At 31.2% G+C, this 27,096-nt stretch overlaps 1 protein-coding gene across 5 annotated transcripts in view; it reads right to left on the bottom strand.

The window, feature by feature from the left end:
* The window catches only part of RanBPM (Ran-binding protein M), a 131,301-nt gene that overhangs the window by 70,275 nt on the left and 33,930 nt on the right, over positions 1-27,096 (bottom strand). For all 5 annotated transcript variants that reach the window (XR_012755702.1, XR_012755704.1, XR_012755703.1 and 2 more), the window contains exons 2-3: positions 9,467-9,631; positions 88-278 (exon numbers count right to left, since the gene is read on the bottom strand). Coding sequence is in view for 2 of the 5 variants with exons in the window: in XM_075359994.1 (XP_075216109.1) it covers positions 88-278; positions 9,467-9,631 (356 nt within the window). In the remaining 3 variants the exon portion in view is untranslated. The remainder of the gene's footprint in view (positions 1-87; positions 279-9,466; positions 9,632-27,096) is intronic.

The following is a 27,096-nucleotide window of genomic DNA, read 5'->3' as shown; positions in this document are numbered from 1 at the left end:
TCTTATCAGATTAGTTAACTGAAGAAAAAGAAAAAACACAAAATAAATAACAGCACACAAAATAGCAATAAAATGATATAAACTTACAGGTAGATCAGTAAATGCTATTCCTAAATTATGTCCATTTTTAGTATAGAAACATGTGTTATCAATAAGATTTACTCCACAGCCAATCACATCACCGGTAGTAAATGTAGGTCCATACGGCTGACCCGTACCTGAAGAGCAAAATGAATGTCCATCGTCCCCATGGTAACCATATGAATGTTTGTCCCAACCTACAAATTGTAAAATATTTCCATTAATTTCAACAGGAATGTGCGAGTAAAAAATTTGCACTTCTTAGAATTATAACTGCTAAAAGACAGATAAAATAATACTGAATTAAATCTGGGTGACAAATTTTACAGATGGGTATTACATAATTAAAAGTGCTACTTCTTTAAATCTAACACAATTTGCTGCCATGTGTCTAATTATTCTTCCCGGGTAGTAGTTATTTGAGAAATTAGCACAGTTATATTACTCATAAAATTACAGTACAATAAGTGAGAAATTGGGCAAGTTTATTTATTACTTGATTCTGAAATTTTTTGTTAATTAACTAGTTATTATAACAGGAGAAACGTGTGTATGTGCTGTGCACGCGTGTTTTTAATAAGATAATCTGGTACTCAAAAAATTAGAGATGATACTAGTTTGAATACTGTGAGTTTTAAAACCAAGCAACACTAAATACAGTGTTATTATTTTAATATAATCTTTTAAATGTCCTTGAAAATTTTATACAAGTAAAATCTGATGATCTATGCTGCAATAAATTGAAATGGATGCTAAAATCACCTATTGTACTACTCCAGTAACTCCCTATGATATTGTGATTTCACAAGAAATATTATCTTCAACATCTCAAATATGGTCATGATGTATGAAACACACAAAAACTATAAAGATACCATTTAACAGAGTTTCATAGACTTCTAACAATAATTTGCTTACTATCGTCAAAGGAATCTGATATTTTAAATATAAGATGCTGAATGGGAAATTATAATGCCCAATTTCTCTTAATTTTACTCAAGTCATAGCTTATTTCAAGGATGATGAGTCTTACAATGAATATATTGTCTCAGGAAATCTATTTGGGTTTTTTATGTAATTAAGTTTTCACCAAACAACATATTCATTCTACATATCAAATTACTGCTAAGCCTTTTGGGTTTAAAAATTCAAGTGACCATCAAAAGTCTGTAACCTTTAATGCCATTACTTAACAATAATTACATACTAAACATCTTTTCTAAACACTAAATATTTGTTTTCAGTATTTTCTTCGTCTAAATACAAGTAACAATACTTTTATATAATACAAGACAGACAAAGTGAAGAATGCATTTGTATGTGCGTGTATGTATGTATATACATACAAGGCTTGGCTGATAAATTTTGCACACTAGCGTGCTACATGGAGACAAAGGGTACTATCAAGTTGGGCGTGGCAGCACATGATAGCTAAATTCTCCCTCTAGAAACCTGTGATATGTGTTGAAATCCATTTACCAGTTTGTTTTCAGTAGCAGTTAAAATGGAGTCGAGTACGGTCAATATGTCGACACGGTTAAAACAGCACCCAGTGATCAAATTTTTAACAGCAGAAAATGTGAATTCTGAAAATATCTTTCATTGTTTAAAAGCGGTTTATGGTAGTGAAACTGTTGACAGGAATAATGTGAATAGGTGGGCGTTGAAATTTCACGAATGTGAAGCTGGTTAAGTGACAATTGAGAATGCACCTCACAGCAGGTGACCAGTTTCTGTGACTGACGAGAAACATCAAAAGGAGGTGGACGATTTGCTTGCAAAGTAACTGACGAATCACCCAGCAATGCATCGCTACTCAGTTAGGCATACCTAAAGTACAAGTAGGACATATTATCAAGCAACTGGGTTACCGTAAAATCTCCGGATTTGGCTTCGTGCAACTTCTACTTCTTCCCTAATCTCCAGAGGGATCTCAAAGGTAATCATTATACCACCGACGATGAGGTGAAGGAAGCTGTGGCCACTTGGATCTGAGAAAGACTGCCAGAATGTTTCAGTGACAGAATGCAAAAACTTGTCACACGTTGGGAAAAGTGTAAATGGGGATTACATTCTTAAAAAAATAAATATATCGTTTTGTAGCTGTGGTAATGTGCTTTAATTCATTTTTAATTTCATTCCAATAACTTTTCAGTCCCATGCTATGCATATATGTGCAAAATTTATCAGCCGAGCCTTGTATATAAAACATACAAACAATTCTTATAGATATATGTAGAAACATACTTTACTTTTGTTATTACTTGTATTATTTTGTAGAATTTAATAATTTGTTTTTATATATTATCAACCAGTTAAGAGTAAGATCATAAGAGCCAAGGCAAAATTTCAATCACATCATATTTATCTTGAGAAAAGTTCAGTTAAGAAATACTTTACCTCTGGTACTTAACAAAATAAGAAAATGTAATAGATATGCTTTACATATATATGTTAATCATTAATTTTCATCAACTCTAAATAACTCTTGTTACTTAGGGATACTATTAAATTTGGTGCTGAAATCATAACTGTAAGTTACTTGAGATGTAGTATAACAAGTATTCTAAAAAAATAAAAGCCATTCTTAAAAACAATAAACATGCCATCCCAAACTTACTATGGCAAACCCAAGGATTGAAATGGTTTCATATTGCATTTCTCACTGAAATGCTGTCAATATTCATCTTTACAAGCATGTTTTCACTCTTACAGAGACTGCAGTACAATCTCTATAAATTTAATTAATAGTAAACTGAAATGTTCCATATTTTTAAGGGAAAAAACACAAAATATCTTCTCTGAAAATAAATATCATTAATAAGTACATTAAGAACATTTTTTTAATTATGTCTCGTACATAATATTTTCTGGCCATATAATAAATTTTATGATGTAAGGAGAAACTTACACCTTCCTATTCTTTTCCTTAATTTAAAATAAAAGATAATGGATTAGTATAGGCCAAATCCTAATTTTTTTTTTTATTTACGCTACTATAATACTGTTTGCTTATCTAAAGATACATACTGTATGTATTTTAATATCACAAATAAGTTCTATTTACAAATAAATAAAACTGGTTTGCAAGGGAAAAAAAAGAAACGATGCAAGTAAAAAGCATTTAATTTTTTAATTTACTATAATAATCGCCTTACGGTTAATATCATAAAAATGCAGTAACACCATTCTTTTAAAAGCAAAAGATAAGGAAGATTAATTTAATTAACACAGCATAACATGTTTTTCTTTAGTAGTGATTTTTATATGTGCTTTAAATTTCTGCATAAGTAGTGAGATGAAATTATGACAGATGAAGTAACACCAAGCTCAAGCCAGGAAATGGCTTAACAGAATCAGCAATGATATAATACCCTTCAGTGTACTGGAAAGTGACTGTACTGACTGGGCAACCAATGTGACTAAATGAAACAATTCTGTGATATTAAATATAAAATATCAATTCAGTGATACAATCCAATTATACAGTGCAGGGCACCTTTACCCTAATAAATTTTCTAGGTAAACCATTACTTCCTGACACTGAGTTTTATGACCTTTGTGAATAAGAGGTAAAACTTTTTGGAACTGAAAATTCATTTATTTGGAAAAAATGTAATGTAAAATGTAATCCATGGCATATTTATGTTCAATTAAAAACTATCAGTGTATTGTAATTTCTTCAGAGCAAACGTTTGGTCAGTATAGGACCCAAAACTGAGCAATTAAGAATGTGGGTTTCAAAACATCCAGTCTCTATCTTAAAAATATTATAACTAATTAATTATAACTAAAAAGATATATTTTGCCTGATTCTTAGCATTACGCAAAAAACACCATTATGAGGTGAACATACTTTGTGTTCTTTTATTTTAATTTTGAATTACTTTTATTTTATGTTTTTTGTAAAGTAACTGGAGGGTGCAGCCAGCCGCTTTGCACATACAGTATCAGTGTTTATGTTCGTAAAGGACAGTCACACCCCTTAAAAAAATCAAAATTCAAAAAATCTAAAAATTGTTTTAGATATTTATCTGAAGACTATTTGCTAGCTTCAATCTAGTGAATATCTCTTAGAATACTGAAGTCTCCAGCAATAAACAAATATACAACAAAATTATTTTTCTATAAAGCGTAAGCAAGCACATTATTCACTTCATATATGGCTTGCAACTGTTTTAACAGAAACATATTCAATTATGTTTTTCACCATTAATTATGGGAACTAATTAATTAAAGTTATTGGAACAGCTGAAACGTTGTAACAAAATTGAGATAAATTATGAAAACATACGTTAAGTGAATCGCAAAGCAAAACCTTTTGGAACATCTTGTGGACAAACATCTTTCCAAAGAAAGATGCACTAGAAAAAATAATGCAATGGATATTCCACATGTGATCCAGACACAATTACAGCATAATAAGAGGAAGCATTTACATTTTTCTTATTAATAACAAGAAAACAATTGAGGATGATAAATTGGGAAGATGAACATGTTCTTAACAATATGAAGAAAAGAGGTATGATGACAAAATTAATTTTATTATTATGAAAGAACAGCAATCATAGTTTTGGGTGACAAACATTAGACATCAACTAAATCAGTGATAACTATTATATCCTAATAATATTTATACACTATTTATTTTCTAAATTAATAACAGAGTAGAATGAATAAAATACAAATTTGTGAAAACATTTTTCACTGCCAAAAATTGTTTAAAAAAATTTTCTTTTATTATTTTTTTTGTGCAATTAACATTACTCAAAAAATGGGAATATTTGCTACCAGTAACATTCTTAAATTCAACAATGTAAATAAATCAATGAAATGACTATACACGACAAAAAAATAGACAAAATATAAGGGGCAGAAACAGAAAACTTTTTTGATAGCGCTCATGCAGGTGACCTTCTATCATAAAATTTGAAATTTGTTACTTCTATGTTATACTACCTCAGTCTGGATCAAGTTTTGAGACTGCATAAATTTATTATTATTGTATTCCTGAGCATTTAAAATGTGAAAAAACAAAAAATGCAACCACATGTGAAATTAGCAGTGTAGTCTTCAACTCCAAGAAAAGTTCACTCAATAAAAACTATAAGAAAATAAGAACAACAATTAATGTTCAATAATAATGTTCAAACAAAGGATTGTTCTGAGAAAGTTAATATTCATGAGAATAAACACTTCTGATTATATATAAATACCACTGATCATCAAATGATTCCTCAGTTTTCAAGATCTCTCATACATGAAATTTTTAATGAACATCTTTGTTAAAAAAAAAGAAAGTAAAATAAGCCAGATAGATTCCTAAACTATAGGGCGAAAAAAAAGAAAAGGCCTTCAAATTTCTTTACCTATATGAGCAAAAGAGTAACGCATTTCTTAATCATACTTTTACTTGTGATGAAACATTGGTCTTTATAAAGTTAAAAAAAGTAGAAGATTACCAATCAACAGAGAAATAACATTCAGAAACTCCTGCAACGCTAAAGAAAGTCAAGCAAATTCTGAGCATAAAGAAATTGAAGGTAAGCATTTCTGTAAGAATTAAGTAGCTCCACCAAAAAAAACAAAATGAAAACATGCAGCCTCTGTAGCAGAGGTGGCAAACCTATGAACTGCGGGTCAGACACTGACCCACAAAGGCTTTTTTTAAATGACCCACGTGTTGATTTAAATAAACTTATTTTTTATATCATAAAAGACAATCGAAAATATAAAAAAATTACAGTATAAATATCAATGTCAAATTTATAAAAAGAATACATTTCCAAGTGGAGGTTGGCTAATTGATTTTCTATATCACTGTACCTGTGTATGACTCATGACAGTCTGTCATAAACTTGGTGTGCATATTCTTTGCATCATATAACTGTGATGTACCAATTCACAGTGTTGAACAAATTGACAGACTTGGCGTACGCATCTAGACGTGTTTAATAACTCTACTTTATTATTTTTTTTTAATTAAATTTTCTCATCTATATATGTATGTATATCAAATACGTTAATAAGAAATTTCTTATAAAATTATTGTATTCTATATATAAATATTTTTAGTTGGGCCCTGTATATGTTGGCGGTTAAATAAATAAAAACAAACTATACAAGTTCCAGACATTATCAAACAGAATGGTTTGATAGATACGGTGGAATTGAAAAGAATAAAACATCTCTGTGTATAATTTGTAATGAAATTTGTCACTTCACGTACATACAATGTAAAAAGACATTTTGAAAAGCTGCATTCAAATCTCGGCTACTCAATAGATGAAAAGAGAGAATGTATTTTACAAAAGAAAAACAGTCATTTGCAAACCAGTATTTTAAAAATCTTTTTGATTCCAAAAAATAACATTACAGCTGCTAGTTTTAAAGTAGCTCATTGCATTGCTCCACCATGGGAAACATCTTTCAGAAGAAGAGTTTGTAAAACAAGCATTTTTAGAATGTAGTGCTACTTTACTGGCATATTTTGAAGAATAAGACTTATAAATGACTTATTATAAAGCGTATAAATGAGTTACCAAAAAATCTCAATACAATTAAAGACTGAGTTACAGAATTATAAAGAAATACTTCTTCAGAAATACACAGACTTAAAATATGCAGAAATACATTCAATTGCTTTATAAGAGAATAATAATGGAAATGGTTATATGCACAGTTTTTGCTCGATTTAAATCAGGCAATATAATGAAAGAAGAGCTAAAGAAAATAATAACGTTGAAAGGGAAGTGTACCGTTCTTGATTTTTTAAAAAAAATTTGATAATGCATTTAAAGAAATGGTTATCGACCTTCACAAAACTGTTTCTGTAACAACAGATGCTGCACCTGATATGGTGGGGAAAAACCCTGGTTTTATTCAACAGCTTAAGCACAATATTAGACATTCTCTGATTAAATTTCAATGTATAATTCACCAGCAAGTTCTATATGCAAAGCAAGATTTAAAAACATTTTCCAATGCCAATTGTAATAAAAGACATCAACTTTATAGAGACAAAAGGTCTTAATAAATGAGAATTTGCACAATTATTAGAGGAAATTGAGTGCCAATATTCTGGGATTTTGACATACAACAATTTTTGATGACTCAGTTGCGGTCAAGTTCTTAATTGGTTTCTCAGTTTATTGGAAAAAATAAACCTCATTTTGAATGAAAAAAACAGTAGTTATGATGAATTTTCAAATATAGATTGGTTACATGATTTAATGTTCTTATGTGACATCACTCAGTATTTCAATGAACTGAATAAAAAACTTCAGGGAAATGAACAAATTGTATTAATGATGTTTGGAAATATTAAAATATTTATGACAAAACTTTATGTCTTCACTAAAGATCAAGAAATAAAAATCATGAAATATTTTCCTCAATTACAAAAACATTTTCAAAACACAATTTTTGAAAATAAGCTTGACATTCAAGAAAATGCAATTAAAAAATATTTAATCATTACACAGGAAATAAAACAAGCTTTTCAGGAGAGATTTTATCGATTTAAAAGTTTGGAAAATACATTTCATTTTATATCCGTACAAAACAAAATTTGAAACAATGGAGTTAACCAAATTTATGTGGCTAGGTAGCCATGTTTCAGAAATGGAATTTTATGAACTTCAAAGCAGCATAGTGTGGAAAAATAAATTTGAAAACTTGATTTCAAAAATTTCTTAAAGTAGTACAGATAATAAAGATAGTAAAAATTGAAAATATTATATTAAATGTATGGGATTCTTTACAAAACAATTTTAAATCAATGAAGAAATTGCTGATTTTAACGATGTTTGGGTCCTCATATTTGTGTGAACAACAGATTTAACATTAAATATACTTTTATCAACTTTTTATAGGGTACCCTTTTTATCACATCCTCCCCCGCTTTACAAGTGACATCACATCTTAGTGACCCACAGACTAGCGTTAAAAAAAATAATGAACAAAATTTGACTTCTCAGTGTGTCATCAATGCCCTATAGCCATTACTTAACAGTTGTTAAGTACCATTGTTTTGTTTCAAGTCAATGTTTGATGACATTGATAGCAAAATTGTTTCAAAAATTTGGTTGGAAAGAATTCAAACACTAAGAAAAATTTTACTACATATTTTAATTGTAACTTGTCTGAAATTTATTACATCCAAATATTAATTTCTGTATGACCCTTATAATTCTTTGTAAAAAAATAAACAAAATTTGTAATATAAATGAGACTTAGGATTTTTTTTTTCATTTTATGTAATCAGCTGTAGATAGAAGTAATGTCACAATTTTCTATTCATTTAAACTGCAATACATTGTAGTTTTATTAGACTATGCCAGGAATAATGAACAAGGTTGTTATATATTTATGCGCAAATAATTCCAAAATGTTGATAATTTTCATGAAAATACTAACCACATAATTTTTCTTATTTTACAATAACAGAGTGCAACAGAATTTGAAAATAAAAAATCAAAATGAGAGGAGCATATATTTAAAAAAAAAAAAAAAAAAATCTATTTGAAATTTATCAAGTGTGATAATAAATAAAAGTGCTGCGAAGATTTTTTTTAAATAATCATAATCCTTAGAACAAAATATATTTTTTTTTACGTGTTTCATAATTATTGTATACATAATTAATATTTAAAAATGCACTTATTATATTTTATTACAAATTGCCATAAAATATTTATAGATTAATAAAAAATAATTTAAATGAGTTTGAAGATCACTTAATAAATATGAAATTATAATAATCATTTAAATTTAAAAGCAGTGTAAATTCATGAAGATATAATTCAAAATCAGTTTCCCAAAAATACTGTAAATTTTTATTAATAACATACCAAAATCTTTGTCAAAATTCTACAAATATCACTGAGTATATGTAAATTTGAAAATAAACAGTTTAAGATAAAAAGTAAAATATTCTTCGTATCTGTAAAATACCTATTGCACTATTTCTACTACAAAAAAAAATCAGATTCCTCATTTCCCTTCTTTTTTTAAATCTATTCTTCTGATAAACATGAAGATAACTAAAAATGATCAACTTTATCATGGGATTTTTTTTCATAATCAAGTTAAAGTGCTAAGTGGCTTTTTCAAAATCTATGAAATTTCACTTCATTACAGAGCAAAAAAATTATTGTATTTTGGGTAAAATGTAACTAATCCCAATTGTAAGAAACAAAAACCTACTTAAAATGAATTAGTGAGTAAAATCAATACTAGTGGCAAGGATCTTATTAATTCAGGCTTATCATTATAGTCTGAATGAATATGTGAATTAATAATAATAACATGCATGTTTGTATTTACTGTCGATTTAAAACTATTTTATCAATATTTTTTACAATAAATATTAAATAGTCCAAACCTGGCAGCCTGTTCATGTTAACCCCTTGTGCAGAGAGACCGATTCCCATGTATCCATCCCGGCCTTTACTGACGATCTTGACTTCAAAATAATAAAGGCCACAAGCTGGAGGGATTGCATGTGTGGCTCTCACACTAGCCGCATCTTTGTGTGTTTTCCCATGTCCTGTAAATAACACACTGCACTTTAAAAATGAACAAACTCATGTTAGTGAATCCAAATGAAATTAAATTACAAAACATTGTCAACAAAAACCAAACCATTAATTATCAAAACATTTTGTTTTAAGTCATAATCTTTAAAATTCACAATTTCACATAAAAAGCTTATAAAAACTAAAACACTAAATGAGATAAGAGCTGCTAATTTAAATCATAAACAGATATAAAACTGATAATCGCAAATGTTAAGGGTCAAACATAAAGATAAAATAATTTAAATACTATCTGTCACATAACTAGCTTTATCAGGGGGCATAATCCACTTTTTATTTAAATGTTCAAAGTGTGTGTACTAAAAATGTTGTAAATGTGAGGTTTATTATTTTTTACATGTATCCTAAAATTAAATATGTAAAAGAAAAACAGAACACCAAAAAGTGTATGGAGCCTTGTTTAAAATTCCAAAAAGTTCTCTTAACTTTTGTAATACTCATGAATTTTATTTTGTTGGTTTTAAGTCATCCTAACGAAATTCTCAATGCAATGTACTAAGAAAAAATGTTCCTATTTTCAACCAAAAAATAAACAGAATAATCACAGAATTTTTTTATACAACTTCAAAATGGCTACTGCATCTTTTTTAAACTACTTCTTAGCAATATCACAGAGAGAAGGTCCTGAAAAATTAACCCACTACTACACTCTACCACTAATTATCAGAAAAACCTTAACAATATCATAACAGCACTTTAAAAGAGATAAAAAGCCAGTTGCATTGGATGCAGGAGATAAAGAAAGTCTAACCAAATGAATGTAATTTTGTTATCATATACACTTGCATGAATACTTGTGTGATTCACAAATTTATATAACATAGTCAATCACACAATTCAATAAATATAGCATATTAAATATCATACTTAATAGTAAAAAAATTACTTTCACAAATAGAAGCTTTAATTTTTAATAGAGTTTAACATCATTCAAAGTATTTGGACACAATCAACAATAAAACTGTTAATGATAGTAGTAGTAATGGACAAAATCTAACAGGCGAAAGTAACTCTTTTGAACTGCTGTCATGAACATTACAATGCTATACTTTCACCAATGATGCCAATAATAAAATTCCACAATACATAACCTATATAAATTTGGAACTAGAATAACTTCATGTCAACTTAATACATATTAAAGTCATTTAACTTTCTTTTGGACCTGAAATTAGTATCTTATTCATTCTACCCCTAATGAAAAAATAAAATTTATTATTATTACAGGAAAAATTCAATCGTAAATTAAAACCAAATACACAACATTCCACAATAAATTTCATGAATGTAGGTTAATTATTTCCTGATATAAATTTAAATTTAGCCTAAAATTCTGTATGTACTCTACACTAAGTACAGAATTCAGTACATGTAGCCCAAAAAACAGTATTTTTTAATACTGATTTTGGTTTTTTTTTGACACAGGAACTTCAAAACATGAAATGTGAAAAAACAGAGAGAGGGTTATCTTTTTACCATTGGCAATATTTTTCTTGGCAATGCAACATAAACAAAAAATTAAAATTAAATGGCAACCAAGTATTAACTTTACCATAGATGTAAATTCATTCCTATACATAGCAAAGACAGTATGTACTGTGTTGTATAATATAATGCAATAAAACAATATATATTAATACAATCTATTATTTAATGACAATAAGAGATGTATTAATTTGGTTCTTTAACTACATTTTGACTTCCTTGTACTTCATACAAGGAAGTATTGTAATCACAAAAAACTTCAGTTTTCAGATTTCAACAGAAATATCAATTTTGACTAGTTTTGGCGTGACGTCTAAACGTATGTAGTTATCTCGTAGAACTCAAAAACGATTAGTCATAGGATGTTAAAATTTTGGATTTAGGACTGCTGTAGTCTCTAGTTGTGCACATCCCCTTTTGATTACAATTGAATTGCCCTTTAATTTCCAAAAAAGCTCAAAATCCAAAAGATTTGGAATTTGGACTTTTCGTAACTGCAATAATAAGCATTCATTGAGAGCTTTTCAAAACTATATCATAAGTTGGTTCCAGAGTTATAGCCAAATAAAATATTTGGATCTTACAAAAGGAAGGCACATCAATTCAAATCAGACTTTATTTCTCTTTTTTTTTCTAATTTAAATATATTGATTAATTATTAACCTCTGATTGTAAAAAATGTTTTACAATAAATAAATATTATTAATATTTATTATTAATAATATTAATAAATAAATATTATTAAATAATAACAACAAAAAAAAATTATGGAAAAAAATCATTAGTTATAAGTGAAATTAAATTTTATGTACTTTTCATTTTTAAAAAAAATGTGTATATGGAATTTAATAGCCGTACAAAGAAGTCATGTGATGTCCACATCAGATTTTTTAAAATTGTGTCTCAGGTCTTTCTTAAAAACTGTGTCATACATCAAGCACATGAAATACAAGAAGCACCAATCCCAGACGCTTAAAGAGAAATAATGTTTATTGACAAATTCTTCTGATTGTGATTGATGTAAGTGCTAAATATCAATTATATTGGTAGGCTTGACATGACAATGAACAAATATAAACTCTATTCAATGAAGAAGGTAAACCCCACTTCTGTACTTATTCTCTCTAGGAAGGGAGACATAAAATGCTTGTTTTTCAGTAAAGATTAGTATCTCAAGTTTGGAAAGTGAGGAGTGAAGTGGTTTTCAAATGCTATTATATAAACAGCTAAATAAGTAACAACATTACTGTCAGAGAAAGCAATTATGATTAGCGCTACAACATGCATCATGGATATAAGAAAAACAGACAACAAAAAAAGTAAATCAACAAATTAATGTTTTCTTTTCTGTTCAGAGAACAATATTTTCAACAAAGTAAATCAACAAATTTAATGTATTCTTTTCTGTTCAGAGAACAATATTTTCAAGGATAAATGAGTTTTAGAATAACAATATTACTATCAGTTAACAATATGGACAGCTCAAGAAACAAATATTCATGACCAGAACACAATGACCAAAGTTCAAAAATTTTCATTCACATGAAAATTAGATAAAATTCTATACAGCTTTATTTTCTGTCTTTTTTGATAAAATTATTAAGAACTTTAATAATTAAATGAATATAACAAATAATATTAATCAATTAACATGTTAAGTGAGTAAGCACAACCTTTACAACAACAATATTATGTAAACAATGCAATATTTAAAACTCAATCGCATTGAGAAGAGGTGGGAAGAAAGATGGAATGACATGCAAGAAAGAGAGAAAGCAAGTGAATTGATAGTAATGGACAGTAAATTACAGCTTTCTTTACATAATCTCATTTCAACAGAAATTAAAGAAAAGAAATATTTCTTTCTGTAACCGCATAAAATGAAGTTAAGGAAAAAGTTCTCTTAACAGTTCAATTATTTCAACTGCAACATTAATAAAATACTATCATAATACTAAAATTTCATTATGGATTTATTTGTTTTATGAAATTAAACAATTACAAAATAAAGTGCTACAAACCTCTTAATTAACTAACAATTTCTTCTCTGTTCATGAAATATAAATTAATTTTATAAACAACATTTAAGTAAAAACATTCTTATACATTAATTATAAAAAAATTTCACCTGTAGAAAAAGAGGTTTTCAGTTTAGATAGTTTTACAATAGATTCACAAAATGCACACTTCATTTTTGTTTATACCAAACGTGCATCTCTGAATACTTTTTTTTTTACAATAATTTTAATCATGAACATCCCAAAGTTATTGTCTACACACTGAAACTTTAAGAAAGTATAACAATTAAAAATGTTAACTTAATTTTGCTCAATACAGAAAAATAGAAAAATCACGATGAGAATTTAGAAAAACTTTTTCATAAGCAATGGTGTGTAATGATACAAACATACAACTTTAAAGGTTATAAAAAGCCCTCTGAAATGAAAAGAAAAAATGAAAATGAAATAAAAAACAAAAAACCACTATTTTATGTACAATAAAAAAATTACCACCACTATGCTAAAAGTACACAATCAAGATGAGTGTGATGAACCATTACAATATCTTGCATGATATTGTATCCTTATCTCATTGAATATATTTTTGTTGCTAGACTATGATATGAACATTTTCAAATCAAAGTGTGGATGTATTTTTACAAGAATAAAGTTATTTAATGGGCATATTTGAGCAACACAGGATGATATGAAATCTATCTATTAATCCAGTACGTTACAAATAGCCGAAAATGAGTTCATGGGAAACAAAAAGCATTACAATTTTCACATTACAAACAAATTGTAATACAGTACAAATATTGTTATTTTACTTGCATAAAAAAAAAAATATATTGTTTACTTGTATAACAAAGACAAAAAACTGAGACATCACTAATGTCAAGGACTGAGAAGACATGTTGGACTTACTTCTTCATGAGTTGGGAATGCTGGTGAGGCCACATTAAAGGTTGTTCCACTGTAGCAGAAAACGAGCCTGAGGCCTACTAGGATGACAGACACATGTGGGGGGAGGGTTATAAAATGGTGCACTCAACACTATTCTGGTGGTTGTGGTGATGCAATCAAGGTTAATGGACAGCACTTGACTTGATATTGGTTCATACGGCTAGATGCAGCTAACATCAGCTCCCAGGTCCAGGCTGCATCAAATGAGCCTCATCTGGTGCAGGAGAGTAGAGATCTCAACTGGTCTCTTCTTTTGCATACTGACTAGCGTGAAGAAACAAACAAGGATTTGCTCAAAGGTAGAGCAAATTCATTATGGTAAAATCAATTCATTTTAATTATATTTTGTGTCAAATTTTTTATTTTTTCGGGATTTTGACACTTTGTCTTAGTTTTATGTATTTAAGATAAGAATAAAAATTATAAAGTTTTTGATTTTATCGAAAATATTCAAGCCACTTTATAAAAATACAGAATTGTGCAGCGTACAAGTATGTTTTTGTCTTAAATTACTTTCTTTCTTTTTCCTGTTTAGCCTCCGGTAACTACCGTTTAGATAATACTTCAGAGGATGAATGAGGATGATATGTATGAGTGTGAATGAAGTGTAGTCTTGTACATTCTCAGTTCGACCATACCTGAGATGTGTGGTTAATTGAAACCCAACCACCAAAGAACACCGGTATCCACGATCTAGTATTCAAGTCCATGTAAAAATAGCTGGCTTTACTAGGACTTGAACGCTGGAACTCTCGACTTCCAAATCGGCTGATTTGGGAAGACGCGTTCACCACTAGACCAACCCGGTGGGTTGTCTTAAATTACTATCAATATACACACTCACTAAAGTTATGGTAGGGCTACATGAAAAAAGTCAATGTCTATTCATAAGACATCTGTAAAAAAATTAGGTATAAATGAGAACACATTGTGAAACATTTTAAAACACTGCAGAAACAAAATGAACTGAATTTGAATTGACCGTCTTCTAAACCGGACAGTAATGAATCTTTACCAAAAATTCTCAACAGATGAGTTAAAACTCATCTAATTAATATAAAATAATGACCTAATAATATTACACTAACTGTTTGTTAAAATCTGATGTTAACAACTATAAATTGTATGAAATTATTTCTTAAAATACTTAAACCAATATTAATGTTTTGCACAATTTATGGTTAACTCTTACATTATAAATATTTCAATGTATCAGATTTACTTGACATAATAATGAAAACAAGTTTTCTGTGGTATTAATTTGCATGGACTGATAATTTTTGATAAAGCGTCTCTGGTTTCTGCAAAAAAACATCCATAGGATTACTTTATATACACTTCAAAAGTATAACAATCCACGATAATTTTAAAACTTACAAGACAAACTTTTTTCTTTGGAGAATCTTTCAGAACTACTCAACGGCAATCACCATTTTCACAAATCACATTAATGACACTATTGCAAATGCCATTAATTTAACAATGCAAAATTTCATAGAAACAACATATTAAACAAACACAACACAAATTTTAAACACTATTCATTCACATATTTAAGGGGATTCCCGCCCACACGGCTTGCCTTTAAATAGGCTTTTTAAGATAGGGGATTAACATCATTGCTAAAAATAACTCTACTGAAAGAAATTAGCTCTGACAAATATTACAGAATAAAAATTCATATTTTGAAGCAAGTAATTCTTCTATTTAATAATTTTAGATCACAACAAAATTACTTACAGACAGATGTTCGATCCTGGCTTAAACATTTTTGCAGCATTAAAAAAATACCATTAACCAGAAATATGCAAACAAATATTATAATGGCATTTGGTGATGGTATCATATTCGTGTACAAAGGAAACACAAGACAATGTTTACAGATATAACTCGCATACATCTAGAAATTACACTCCACTTAACATTTCTTCGCAGAATAACAACAAAATTGTTCACTTAACTCGTTCACTTCACCATTTACAAAATTAATAGCAAAAAAACCTTTAGAAGTGGAGAAAACAAACTACAACTGACACATTCATCCACAACACATTTAACCACCTCACATAGAACAAAAATGTATACTTACATGAAGGTGGTAATAAAATACCTATTATTATTATTCACCTTTGTCAGCTGACAACTTCACTCAAGATTGATAAAATAAAACATCTGAATTACATCAGCTGCCTAACCACATTTATAAACTTGCTGTATTATCATCATTAATATAAAATGACAAAACGAGATAATTTAAAATTATTAGTATAATGTTGAACTACTAATAAGGAATATTCCATGGTGTTAAGAAATGAAGTATTTAATATTTTTAAATGTTACATAAAGTACAAAACAAATCAAAAACAGCTACTAATATCCAAAAATATAAACACTAACATAAATCACCTGACAATGACACAAAATTAACAAATATTTTCAGTTAGGTCACTGTGTTGCTTTTAAAACAATAAGAAACAGAATATACAAAATAATATAGAAAGTAACAAAGCACAGCAACCCAGTTTTCTCTCTCTCTCTCTCTTTTCTGTTTAGCCTCTGGAACTACCATCTAAGATATTACTTCAGAGGATGAATGAGGATGTTATGTATGAATGTAAATGAAGTGTAGTCTTGTGCAGTCTCAGGTTGACCATTCCTGAGATGTGTGGTTGAATTGAATTGAAACCCAACCACCACAGAACACTGGTACCCACGACCTAGTACTCAAATCCGTGTAAAAGTAACTGCATTTAATAGGATTTGAACTTTAGAACTCTCGACTTCAAAATCAGCTGATTTAAAATGTTGAGTTTATCACTAAACCAACCTGATGGGTTACAGTAACCCAGTTATGTAAAAATTAAATACAGTGGTTACACTAAATACTTCACTGGGCAAACTGGACACAGAGATATAAGGAACACACATTGTTGCTAATTACAAAAAAAATAATTTTCCAAATCGCCACACAGAAACAGGGCATACATACAATGAAATTAATCACAACATACAACCTATTTATGTTCAGCACAGAAAAGCCAAGAACTCATAATACTCATCAACATACAAAACCAGAGGATAAAAATGAATTAAACAAGGGGGAAAACACAATATTCGTATAATATATATTCATTTAAAGTCACCGCCAAATAACGGCAAGCTTGGAGAGTGGTGACAATTACTATCCAACATAAAAGCATGTTCTCCACATTTAGTAATCCCCCTTACCAAATAATTATTCTATTTTTAACAAATGAAAGTAACAATTTTGAATTGAAATACAGTTGGCTAATTCTGCAATATACATTGAAAATTTAATAACAGATGACAAAACATTTATTATAATTACACAGTAAATATTGTGTTAAGATGTAACTTTAATTACTAACTGGAAAATGAATTCTCCATTTAATTCCTCAGCTAGAACGCTCAACTAGCTGACATCAATATCGTCAGTGTAATTGTCACTACATAAATAGAAAATGAAAGATTATTAGAGTACCTATTAACAATTGTTGACTCCTGTAGTCACCTTAATTTTTTTAACCTTTTCAGAGTAAGGTTTCCAGTGTTCATCGCTAATCAAATTCATTTTTTCTTCACACAGTTAAGCCACTTCTTATATCTTAAACGTCGTATTGTCCCTCGCAACATGTTTTACCTTAGGTGACATGGCATACAAGTCGCAGAAATTGATGCCCACTTCTTTTCACAGTTCGTCAACAGATATTGTTTCTGCTACTTTTGATCAACTTAATTAGTTCAAATAACTGTAGTTTAAGCATATGAAATAAAAATGGAATGTGATGCTTCTGTAGCCAAACAGTCATGTCTTTTTTCTTGCTTGATGACAACGAAAGTTTTTCAAAAAGGGTATTATGATACAGAGCACTGTCAATAACTACTACAGACTGAAGAGGAATGTTAGGAACTAATTTTTCAGCCAATTTCAAACAATTTTTAGTATTTATGCTATCATGGTAATAGCCTCATTTTGATTTGGCTGTCAAAGTTAACATTCCGTTTGGAATAAAGCCCATTTCCCCTCTGGTGTGAATTATAATTAAGCATTACCTTTATTTATTGATAAATGAAGTCCTGCACCGCTATCATCAGCCCATGATTTTGCCATTGAATGAGAGGATAAAACATAGGATTCATCTAAACTTCCAAATTTCAACAAAAAAAAAATTGATTACAGGCTCTCTTACACTGTGGGGACAATTTAGTAAAAAGCTTTTTCATAAAGAAGAGATCATTAACAAAAAATAAATTAATTTAAAAAATAATTGTTTAAAATCACTGAAAAAATAAAATAAACATTTATGACAGTAATAGAAAAAATGGCTTTTTATTTTGGGACAGGAGTATATATTATATGAGCCAAAACTACTTAAACTTTAATTGCCCTTAAAGTGAGAAAGAAATTTCTTTTTTTTAAATTTACTTATAAAAAACTAATAAGCAGCACGTGACTTACTTGTACACATATTAAATTACATATACAATTTTTTTTTTTTCAATGAAAAGTACATAAAATTTTATTTCATTAATAACTTTTTTATTATTATTGAATTATTATTTATCATAATTTTTTTTTACAGAGGTTGTCAAAATGACAGCTGACGTCAACAAGGTAGGTTGAGCTCTGTGATTATAGGTTATATTTTGGTATTTTTCGTTATTTATGGTTTTTGATTTTTTGAGTTTTTTGTTTGGGGATTTATGTTTGTGGTAGGTTGTTTTAGTTTTTAATTTAATACTAGAATTTAGAATTTTTTAGTTTGTTAGTTTAGAATAATTTTTTTTGCAATTTTGAACTTGGCCTAGCGTTGCTGGTGGCTTGTTTATACAGCTGTAAATTTGTTTGTTTACATCAGCTTATTTACATTTTTGCATAGAAAATTTTACTGTTGTTATCATGGCTGGTCCAGGTGTTCTGGGAATATGGCGGGGAATAAGTAGATTCGGCGTCAGCAGAAGACACAATCCGATAGTCTCAACCAGTGGAAACGGCTTTCTGTCTCTCTCGTCTGAATCCGAAGGCAGTGTGAGTGAACGGCGACATTACTTGACAACTTCGGGAAAGCGACGCGACTGCGTGGCTCCCTGCCTACTGGTAAAGAAATGAAAAAATCTAAGGCTGGTAGTTGGAGTGATCTTTATTTTTCAGGTGATCCCTTTGACTCGGAAGGGTGTGAATCCTTCATGGACGTCTCTCGCATTGAGGAGGGTATACCAGAAGGGTAAATTGGAGCTGTAAGACCAGCAGGAACGCTTTCGTCATGGAAGAGATGCTTTCAACATAACCTGATGCTTCTCTTGCGTGACGTTAGAGTTGAGCACTTTGGATAAGCAACACACAACTTTTTCTTTTTTTCTTGTGCTCTTACAGACTGGACAGAAGTGTTCGTACGCTGAAATTATTTGAGGATGTTTTGGACACGGTACTTTGGGAATAACACGCGGGATTTTCTACCTGGCTGACGACTGAGAAGGCTACTCAAATGTACCATATAATTTGCGATGTGGCGTCACAGACCTCGGAGAGCGTCTTGTGGTCTGGACACTTGATGAACCTTGCCGGGCGGTTGACAGTGAAGTGGCGGACGCGGATATTGAGCGGCTGGTCTTGAAAGGCTGGCCGGAAGGCCTTTTTCCAATCCTCTACATTAGTACAGGACATCACTGATTTGGCAGAGTGATTGGGGTCCACGTGGATTTTTGATGTGGGTGCTGGTGTTGATCACTCGCGACATGTGCCGATTTATCGCAAAGCCCCGTGGATCCGGGACTTGGCTTGCGCGGGAAGGCTGAAGACGGCACTGGCTGTGCGTTCTTCTGCCTGTGATTTATCTGGGAAAGACAGCGGCGGTACAATTGATCGTGGTCAGACGGATTACACTATAGTGATTGATACGGCGGTTGGTGACCGTGGAGTTGCTTCGGTCTTATGCAGATCAGTTCGACGTGTGTTGCAGGAGGTACGAGATCAACCGATCTGTTTTTCTGGATTTTCGGGACGAGCCGGTCAGATCTTACGGCGCTCTATAGAATACGTGTCCAGGCGGATGGAGACTAAGCACTTTGTTCATCTCTTCAGTTTGACATCAGCGCAGCCATCTAAAGGTAAGAAAATACCGCCGGTCCACCGACTACCACGGTTGTAGTTAAGGCAAAGGGGAAGAATTATGCGGACTTACTCCGTTCCGTAAAAGATACGGTGCCGCAGAGGAGACAGGAGTTCTATCCGCAAGGCGGGGTCAGGGAGAAGACTTGCATCTCCGGGAGGGTGCTGACAGGGGTGTTGCAGAGCAACTCAGCAGAGACATTGTGAAGAAGGTCGAGGGCACTACTGCGGCATTAACTGGGAAGAGTGGCAGGAAGATTCATGTTGTCGTCAAGGACTTGTAAGTACGTCTAAGTCCAACGGGGAATGAGTTTATGAAGGCTTGGCAGGCAAGGAAGACCGGGTCCCGACTGGCTGGGCAGGGCCTTGTGCCCTTCCGAGGCAGTTTGAGTCGATGGCACCACTTGAAGCTGAGCTTATGCTTAGTCGCGAAACCAGCTCCAAGGGGCGGGGGAAAAATCATAGGTTAATAATTATTAATAAATCAATATATTTAAATAAATTAAAAATTAAAAAAAAGGGAGATGAAGTAGATTCGAATCGATGTGCCTTCCCACAAGATTTCATTGGCTAATTTTATTTGGCTATAACCAATGAAAATAAGTACTACTTATGATATATCGTTGAAAAGCTCTCAATGAGGGCTTTTACTGCAGCTAAGAAACAGTCCAAAATCCAAATGTGTTGGGATTTTTTGGATACTTTTGGAACAGACTATTGAAATTAAAAGGGGAGGTGCATAACTAGATGTTACAACAGTCCTAAATCCAAAATTTCAACATTCTACGGGTAACCATTTTTGAATTATGCGAGATACATACATACATACGTACAGACGTCACACCGAAACTGGTCAAAATGGAAATTTCTCGTTGAAATCTGAAAATCTAAATTTCTCGCGTACATAACACTTCCTTTATTTCGTACAAGTAAGAAAAAATTAAGAGTTTAAGAGTTAAAGGCCAAAAAACAGAATATTACATTTTTTTGATGTGTGGAATAATTTTTTTTTTTTTTAATTTTAATAATATTCATTTATAGGTTAAGCTTAACAATTTCCTTAAGAATTTTTTTCTAAATTTAACAATCCCTCCAATCAAGGCTAAAAGAAAAACGTAAAAATTCTCACAAAACATTTCTGTTTAAAATTCAGAGTTTATAATTTGGAAAATTGTAGACTTTTTTGATAGATCTGATGTATAAAATACAAGGGGGGAGGAAAATACAGTCTGGTTCCATATTGCACAGCAATCTCTCGGGAAATGATCCTATTTCCAAAAATAAGAAAAATGTTCACATAATCATAAGTCAGAAAACAGCTCGTTAGAGAGTTCGGCTCGCGAAACATTTAGCCCTGCTTTCTGCTCTCTATGTGAAATTTTACTAAAATTCTTGGGATTCAAATCAAGGGTTCCTGATCTTCCATATGGATTTTGATTTAAGAAATTGATTAAAGTGGTCGCAGACTTCTATCTAACTTAGATTTTAAGAAAACCGGAGTAAAACACGAAAACTTTTGGTCGGAATAACATTTTTAGCTTTGAAATAAAATAATTTTGTTACTTTATCAATAAGCATTTAAAAATTTCTAGTTTACTTTGTAGAGAATTTTATTCTGAGAAAATTAATGTATTCACGATTGAAGAACACAAATTTTAGAAGTTCAACTTTAATTAGAAACAAAGCATAACTAAATCGGAAAAGCGATACAATCTTCAATAGAACAATTTTCATCAATATTAAGTTATTTCAGCCGAGCTGAAATAATTTAATATTATTCAATGTTATTCAATTGAAATAAAAATTATTCAGAGTTCAGCTCTGCTAATACTATGTCTCAATTCTTCTACTGTGCCAATACTAGCGGAACAGACCAACCACTTCATACAATCCCAAAGGAAAACGTCCGCTGGCGTGTGATTGGAAGATCTAGGTAGCTATATTTTACTGGTCCGTTTCGACCAATCCATTGCTTACTAAACAAATTAAAATGACTCATAATGACAGTAGTGCGCCAACATTGAAAAACACATCTGCACTTTATCTGCAAGTAGAATATCTTCCAAGAGTTCAATCAGATTTATTTGAAAAAAATGCAAGTATCACTCTCCACTGAGCCTTGGCGGTAAGAAGAAAGGATCTATGAGATTATCACCGAAAAATCTACACCACACATTAAACGAAAAAGTGCGATGGAAATGACTTATAGCGGTCTCATGGGGATAAGCCCATCGGCTGGTCTAGTGGTTAACTATCGCCGCAAATTAGCTGATTTCGAAGTCGAGAGTTCTAAGTTCAAATCCTAGTAAATGCAGTTACTTTTATACAGATCTGAATACTAGATCGTGTTCTTTGGTGGTTGGGTTTCAATTAACCACATATCTCAGGAATGGTCGAACTGAGATTGTACAAGAGAAAACTTCATTTTCATTCAAACATATCATCCTCATTCATCCTCTGAAGTAATACCTTACGTTGGTTCCGGTGGTTAAACAGAAAAAACGTCTCATGGGGATTTTCTTCTACCCAAGAATGTTTCGACCATTTAGAATGCCGTTTCATGTAAAACAGGATTAATCAGTAATTAGAATATTACTTAGGAAATCACGATAATGTTCACATTTTCTAATTAACCATCAACAGAACTTCATCCGTTTATTAAAATCAGATGGTAATAACTCTTGTACACATATTGTATGAAATGGATATAACTGTTGCTCCGTAACGTTAGCCACAACGAACATGATAGCGTTGTGACAATAGAAGGTCGTCCCACCTCAGATGTTCTCAGAAGGTTGTCCCACCTCAAGCACCGGAAGGGTGAGAGATAATTGTACTGCATTCAATAATGCTTCTTCAGCATTGACATTTTTCACAAAATGTTCACGACCAGCATCGAATCAATGTGGTTTACGCATACCAGTTTCTCCTACTCGCCTCTCCAAAGCCACCAATGTGATCCGGTTCTCTTCGATCTTGATAATTTTCCCGTTACTCGCGCACAGCAGCCAATCAATTTTTATTTTTTATTTTAACATAAATTAACATGTCCGTCAGCTCTCCAAATGAAAAAAAATTGTGGTATCACCCAATGTGAATGACTGATCGAACAATAACAGCGCAAATACCGCTTAAATTAATATTAAAATGCTACACATTAAATTTAATTGCTGATCAACTGTTACCGCCAACCTATGAAAAAATAAAAATTCTGGATATGTTTTAAAAGGTATCTTTCAAATTTATTTTTTATTTTTATCTTTAGCAGTTATATGTAATTAGCTGGCGGGAGAGATGCCAGCTTAGCAATACACAATGTAGGTAAAAAATATTACAAAGTTTTTCAGAGTTGCCTCTGAAGAAACTTAAATTGTTTTTTCGCAATATCTTCTCACCCCTGAACGAATTTTGAAAAAAAAAAGATTAAATCCTCATGTATAGAAATATTTGAACCAAATTTCAAGAAATCAGTTCGGTAAATCCTGAGATATAAGAACAAAAGGACTGGGATAGATGGGTGTGATTACAGATGACGAGGTCCTATGTACGCTGTTTACGCAGACAATCAAGTAGTTTTTGTAGGTGACCGTTACAATTTAGATTTTATGATTCAGACATCGACACAGGCATAAAAGCATGGTGTACTGAAGAAGTCGGGATGATTTGGATGTAGATGAGCAACCTGTGAGACGCTGAAATACTTTTATTTATTTGAGAATGATAATCAAGAAGTAAGGTTGTCGTAATGGCTTCTTATGAAGTAGTGATGGCAGTCCTCATGAGGTCGCAGTTAGAACCCAGAAAGCAAGATGAGAGATAAGCAAGTTGAATTCACTTTGATCAACCTCCATTCAAAAGAAACAAAAAGAAAATTTTATTCAGTTATTGACGATAGCATTTCGTTATACAAAATTCGGGAACTTACTAAGAAGAAAAGACTGGGGACGGTTCAAATGAATTTTGCACGACGAAACTGTGATATTTTTGAGAATTAGGTAAACAGAATGGAAATATCTGAGTAAATGGAGTGGTGGTCTGTCTCGGTTTGCATCATAGACTAGAGTGTGGGATCGAAAGCCAACAGGCCGATTACATGAGGTTGACCAGGAATGAACTAATCAGAGACTCCAGGCGCTGCAAGTCACGAGAAAGGTGTCAAAATTTAATACGGTTCGTGATCGGGACTCTTGGGGACGAGGATGACTGGCAGAAACAATGTAAACGACTTTCATTAGGTAATTTATGAAAAAGGGGTAAACATGAGGTATTAAAAGACTCAAAAAGATCTTAAGATTTTTTTTAACAATGTTATTAATGAAATAAAATTGTACAGGTACACAGGCATAGAATTTGGAATAGAATAAAAATAACCCTCGATTTTTGTTTAGCTTTACTTTGAACAATGTTATAAAGATTCAAACTAATCCGCAAAGATAAAAACACGACTATAGTATATAGAAAACTTCAGTATATAGTTGTTTCATATTTATATTACGTTAATCTTGTTTATGTTTATTTTATATCTATATGTTTACTGGGTAATTTTAGTTATATATTTTACTTACGAATATTAAATTATATTTACTGAGTGTTTATCAATATTTATTGAAAATTTTTTAATATTGTTTTAAATTTTAAAATATTTTTTTAATTTGATCATACATTGTACAACTTCTTTTAGATATGGATTTTATTCAATTTAAATATGATAATAAATTTAATCAACTTTTATTTTATTTATTTTGAGGTGATCGGGGCAAAAAAAATTGTCATAGAAATGTTTTACTCTAATCGATACATAATACATTATATAGATCACGTCGAAAGGGGTACACATGCAACTACGTTTTAAACGTTTGCTTTGATAGATGGTGGGAAACTACTCGTAAAATTTATTTAAAATTCGGCAAGAACGAATTCAACCACAAGAGAATTCGCACAGATTATTGAAAACTAGGAATGTATATGCAAAAGGTGTACGCATCACGGAGTAAAAGGCAAGGTCGTACATCTAAGGGAAAAAATTGGTTATTTTCTATGGGATACCTAAGATCCGCTTATTAGCCACATATTTAAAAATCCCAGGTACCACATAGAGATATTCTAGATATACTGCAAAAAACCTAAACTTGCAAAACGCATTTCGACCGTTTTTGTTATATATTTCAAATCAATCCCACTTATTCATCAAATTTTCATCCGCATATTCATCTAAATATTTTTTTGTTAAACAAAGTATATTTTAAATGTGAGATAATTACAGTTAATTAACATTAATATATTTCACATTACATGACATTAACATTCCATGGACATTAACATTTCCATTACATTAATGGAATTGAATGAAACAATTCAAAAGGTATTATTATCAGTCCGAATAGACGGATAACAGCGTGATTAGAATATAGTCTTCTTTTTCTTTATTCCCAACCTTCGAATAAAGAATTATTAAAAATCATAAGGGGCCACCATGTTTTAATTTCTACCTCATAACAATGAAACTTATCTTCAGTATTTGCTGAAGGATTGTGTTTATAATTAACTAGCCGGCCCGTCTAGCTTGAACCTGGACCCTCGGGGCTCAGGTCATCCCAGGCGAATCCCGGAACCAACTCAGGGGCTCCTCAGGACCTCCGGGGGCTACCCCATGGTTGTAGAGCTCGCTTCGCTCGCCATTCTGAATTTGCCCTGGAAACCCAGAGATTGGTTCGGTCGCCATTGCCATCTACCCAGGCAATGGGAGGGCTCGACCCCCTGGACCCCCGCACGTTTTTCTCATGGTTGTGAGAATACAGATAAATAATAATTATAGTATTCAGGCATCACAAAAACCTGAAAAAGAAACTAATTTAAAAAAGATATTATAATAATAACTACGGTAACTAGGAATACACACCTTTGACGACGAAAAATTCATAACTTATTTCTTTGACATGGTGGCAGAAATGCATTAATGAAGTAAAAGTTTTTTCTTTAATGAATACCTTCAATTCACATATCTTAATTTACATCTTCACCCTCCTTGGGGGGCAAAAAATAATGAATATTTTTAATACCTTAACCTTCAAGGTTTAAAGCCTCGGTCGATGGCTTAAAACCTTCCCTGGGATAGGAGGAATGTATCCTGCAAATTTGAAAGTAATAGTCGGTTGGTTCTCGTGTGATGCGATAAGTAAACAGACAAATTTGTGTGTGTATATAAATATATATATTATTTCTGAAAAACCGTAATCTGTTAGATCGAGAGTGCACCCGATGCATCCAAAAGTTAGTCTTCAACCTACTAACAAATACCCCGTTTGAATTTTGAAAATCGGACGATTGTTTACAGAGATATTATTAGAGCACGTCATAGCACCTCCCAAAACAGCGCCCCAGGGGCACCCTGTTCGTTACCAGATGATGATTGGTCTAGCCTCACACGCAGTTCCCACGGAAGACCCATTACTGTTAAACAGAAATTTGTTTAATTTTTTTTAATATTTTTTTATTTAACGTAAATTTAATTCTATTATTTTTGTAATATTATTCATTCCATGACTCGAATCATTCAGTTCAAACCCAGCTCACACAGTGATGGAGACTCACGGTTCACAGTCCATTAATTCAATTCATTAAGTTTGTGCTTCAACCGACACATCTGGAGATTTATATATATATATATTTGTACAGCTTATGATACTCCCGGTAACGTAAGATATACAAATATATTATTTTTTCGAGATGAAATATATCTAAAAACCTTCTAGTTATTCCACGAAACAAGGGTAAAAATTTGGTTGCGATTGATCGAGTAGTTGTTTATTCCCAACAAACAAAAACCCTCTTCTCT

Source organism: Lycorma delicatula, chromosome 3, assembly GCF_047948215.1.
Source record: "Lycorma delicatula isolate Av1 chromosome 3, ASM4794821v1, whole genome shotgun sequence".
NCBI classification, from domain to species: Eukaryota; Metazoa; Arthropoda; class Insecta; order Hemiptera; family Fulgoridae; genus Lycorma; species Lycorma delicatula.
This window is presented reverse-complemented; position numbering and strand designations above follow the sequence as displayed.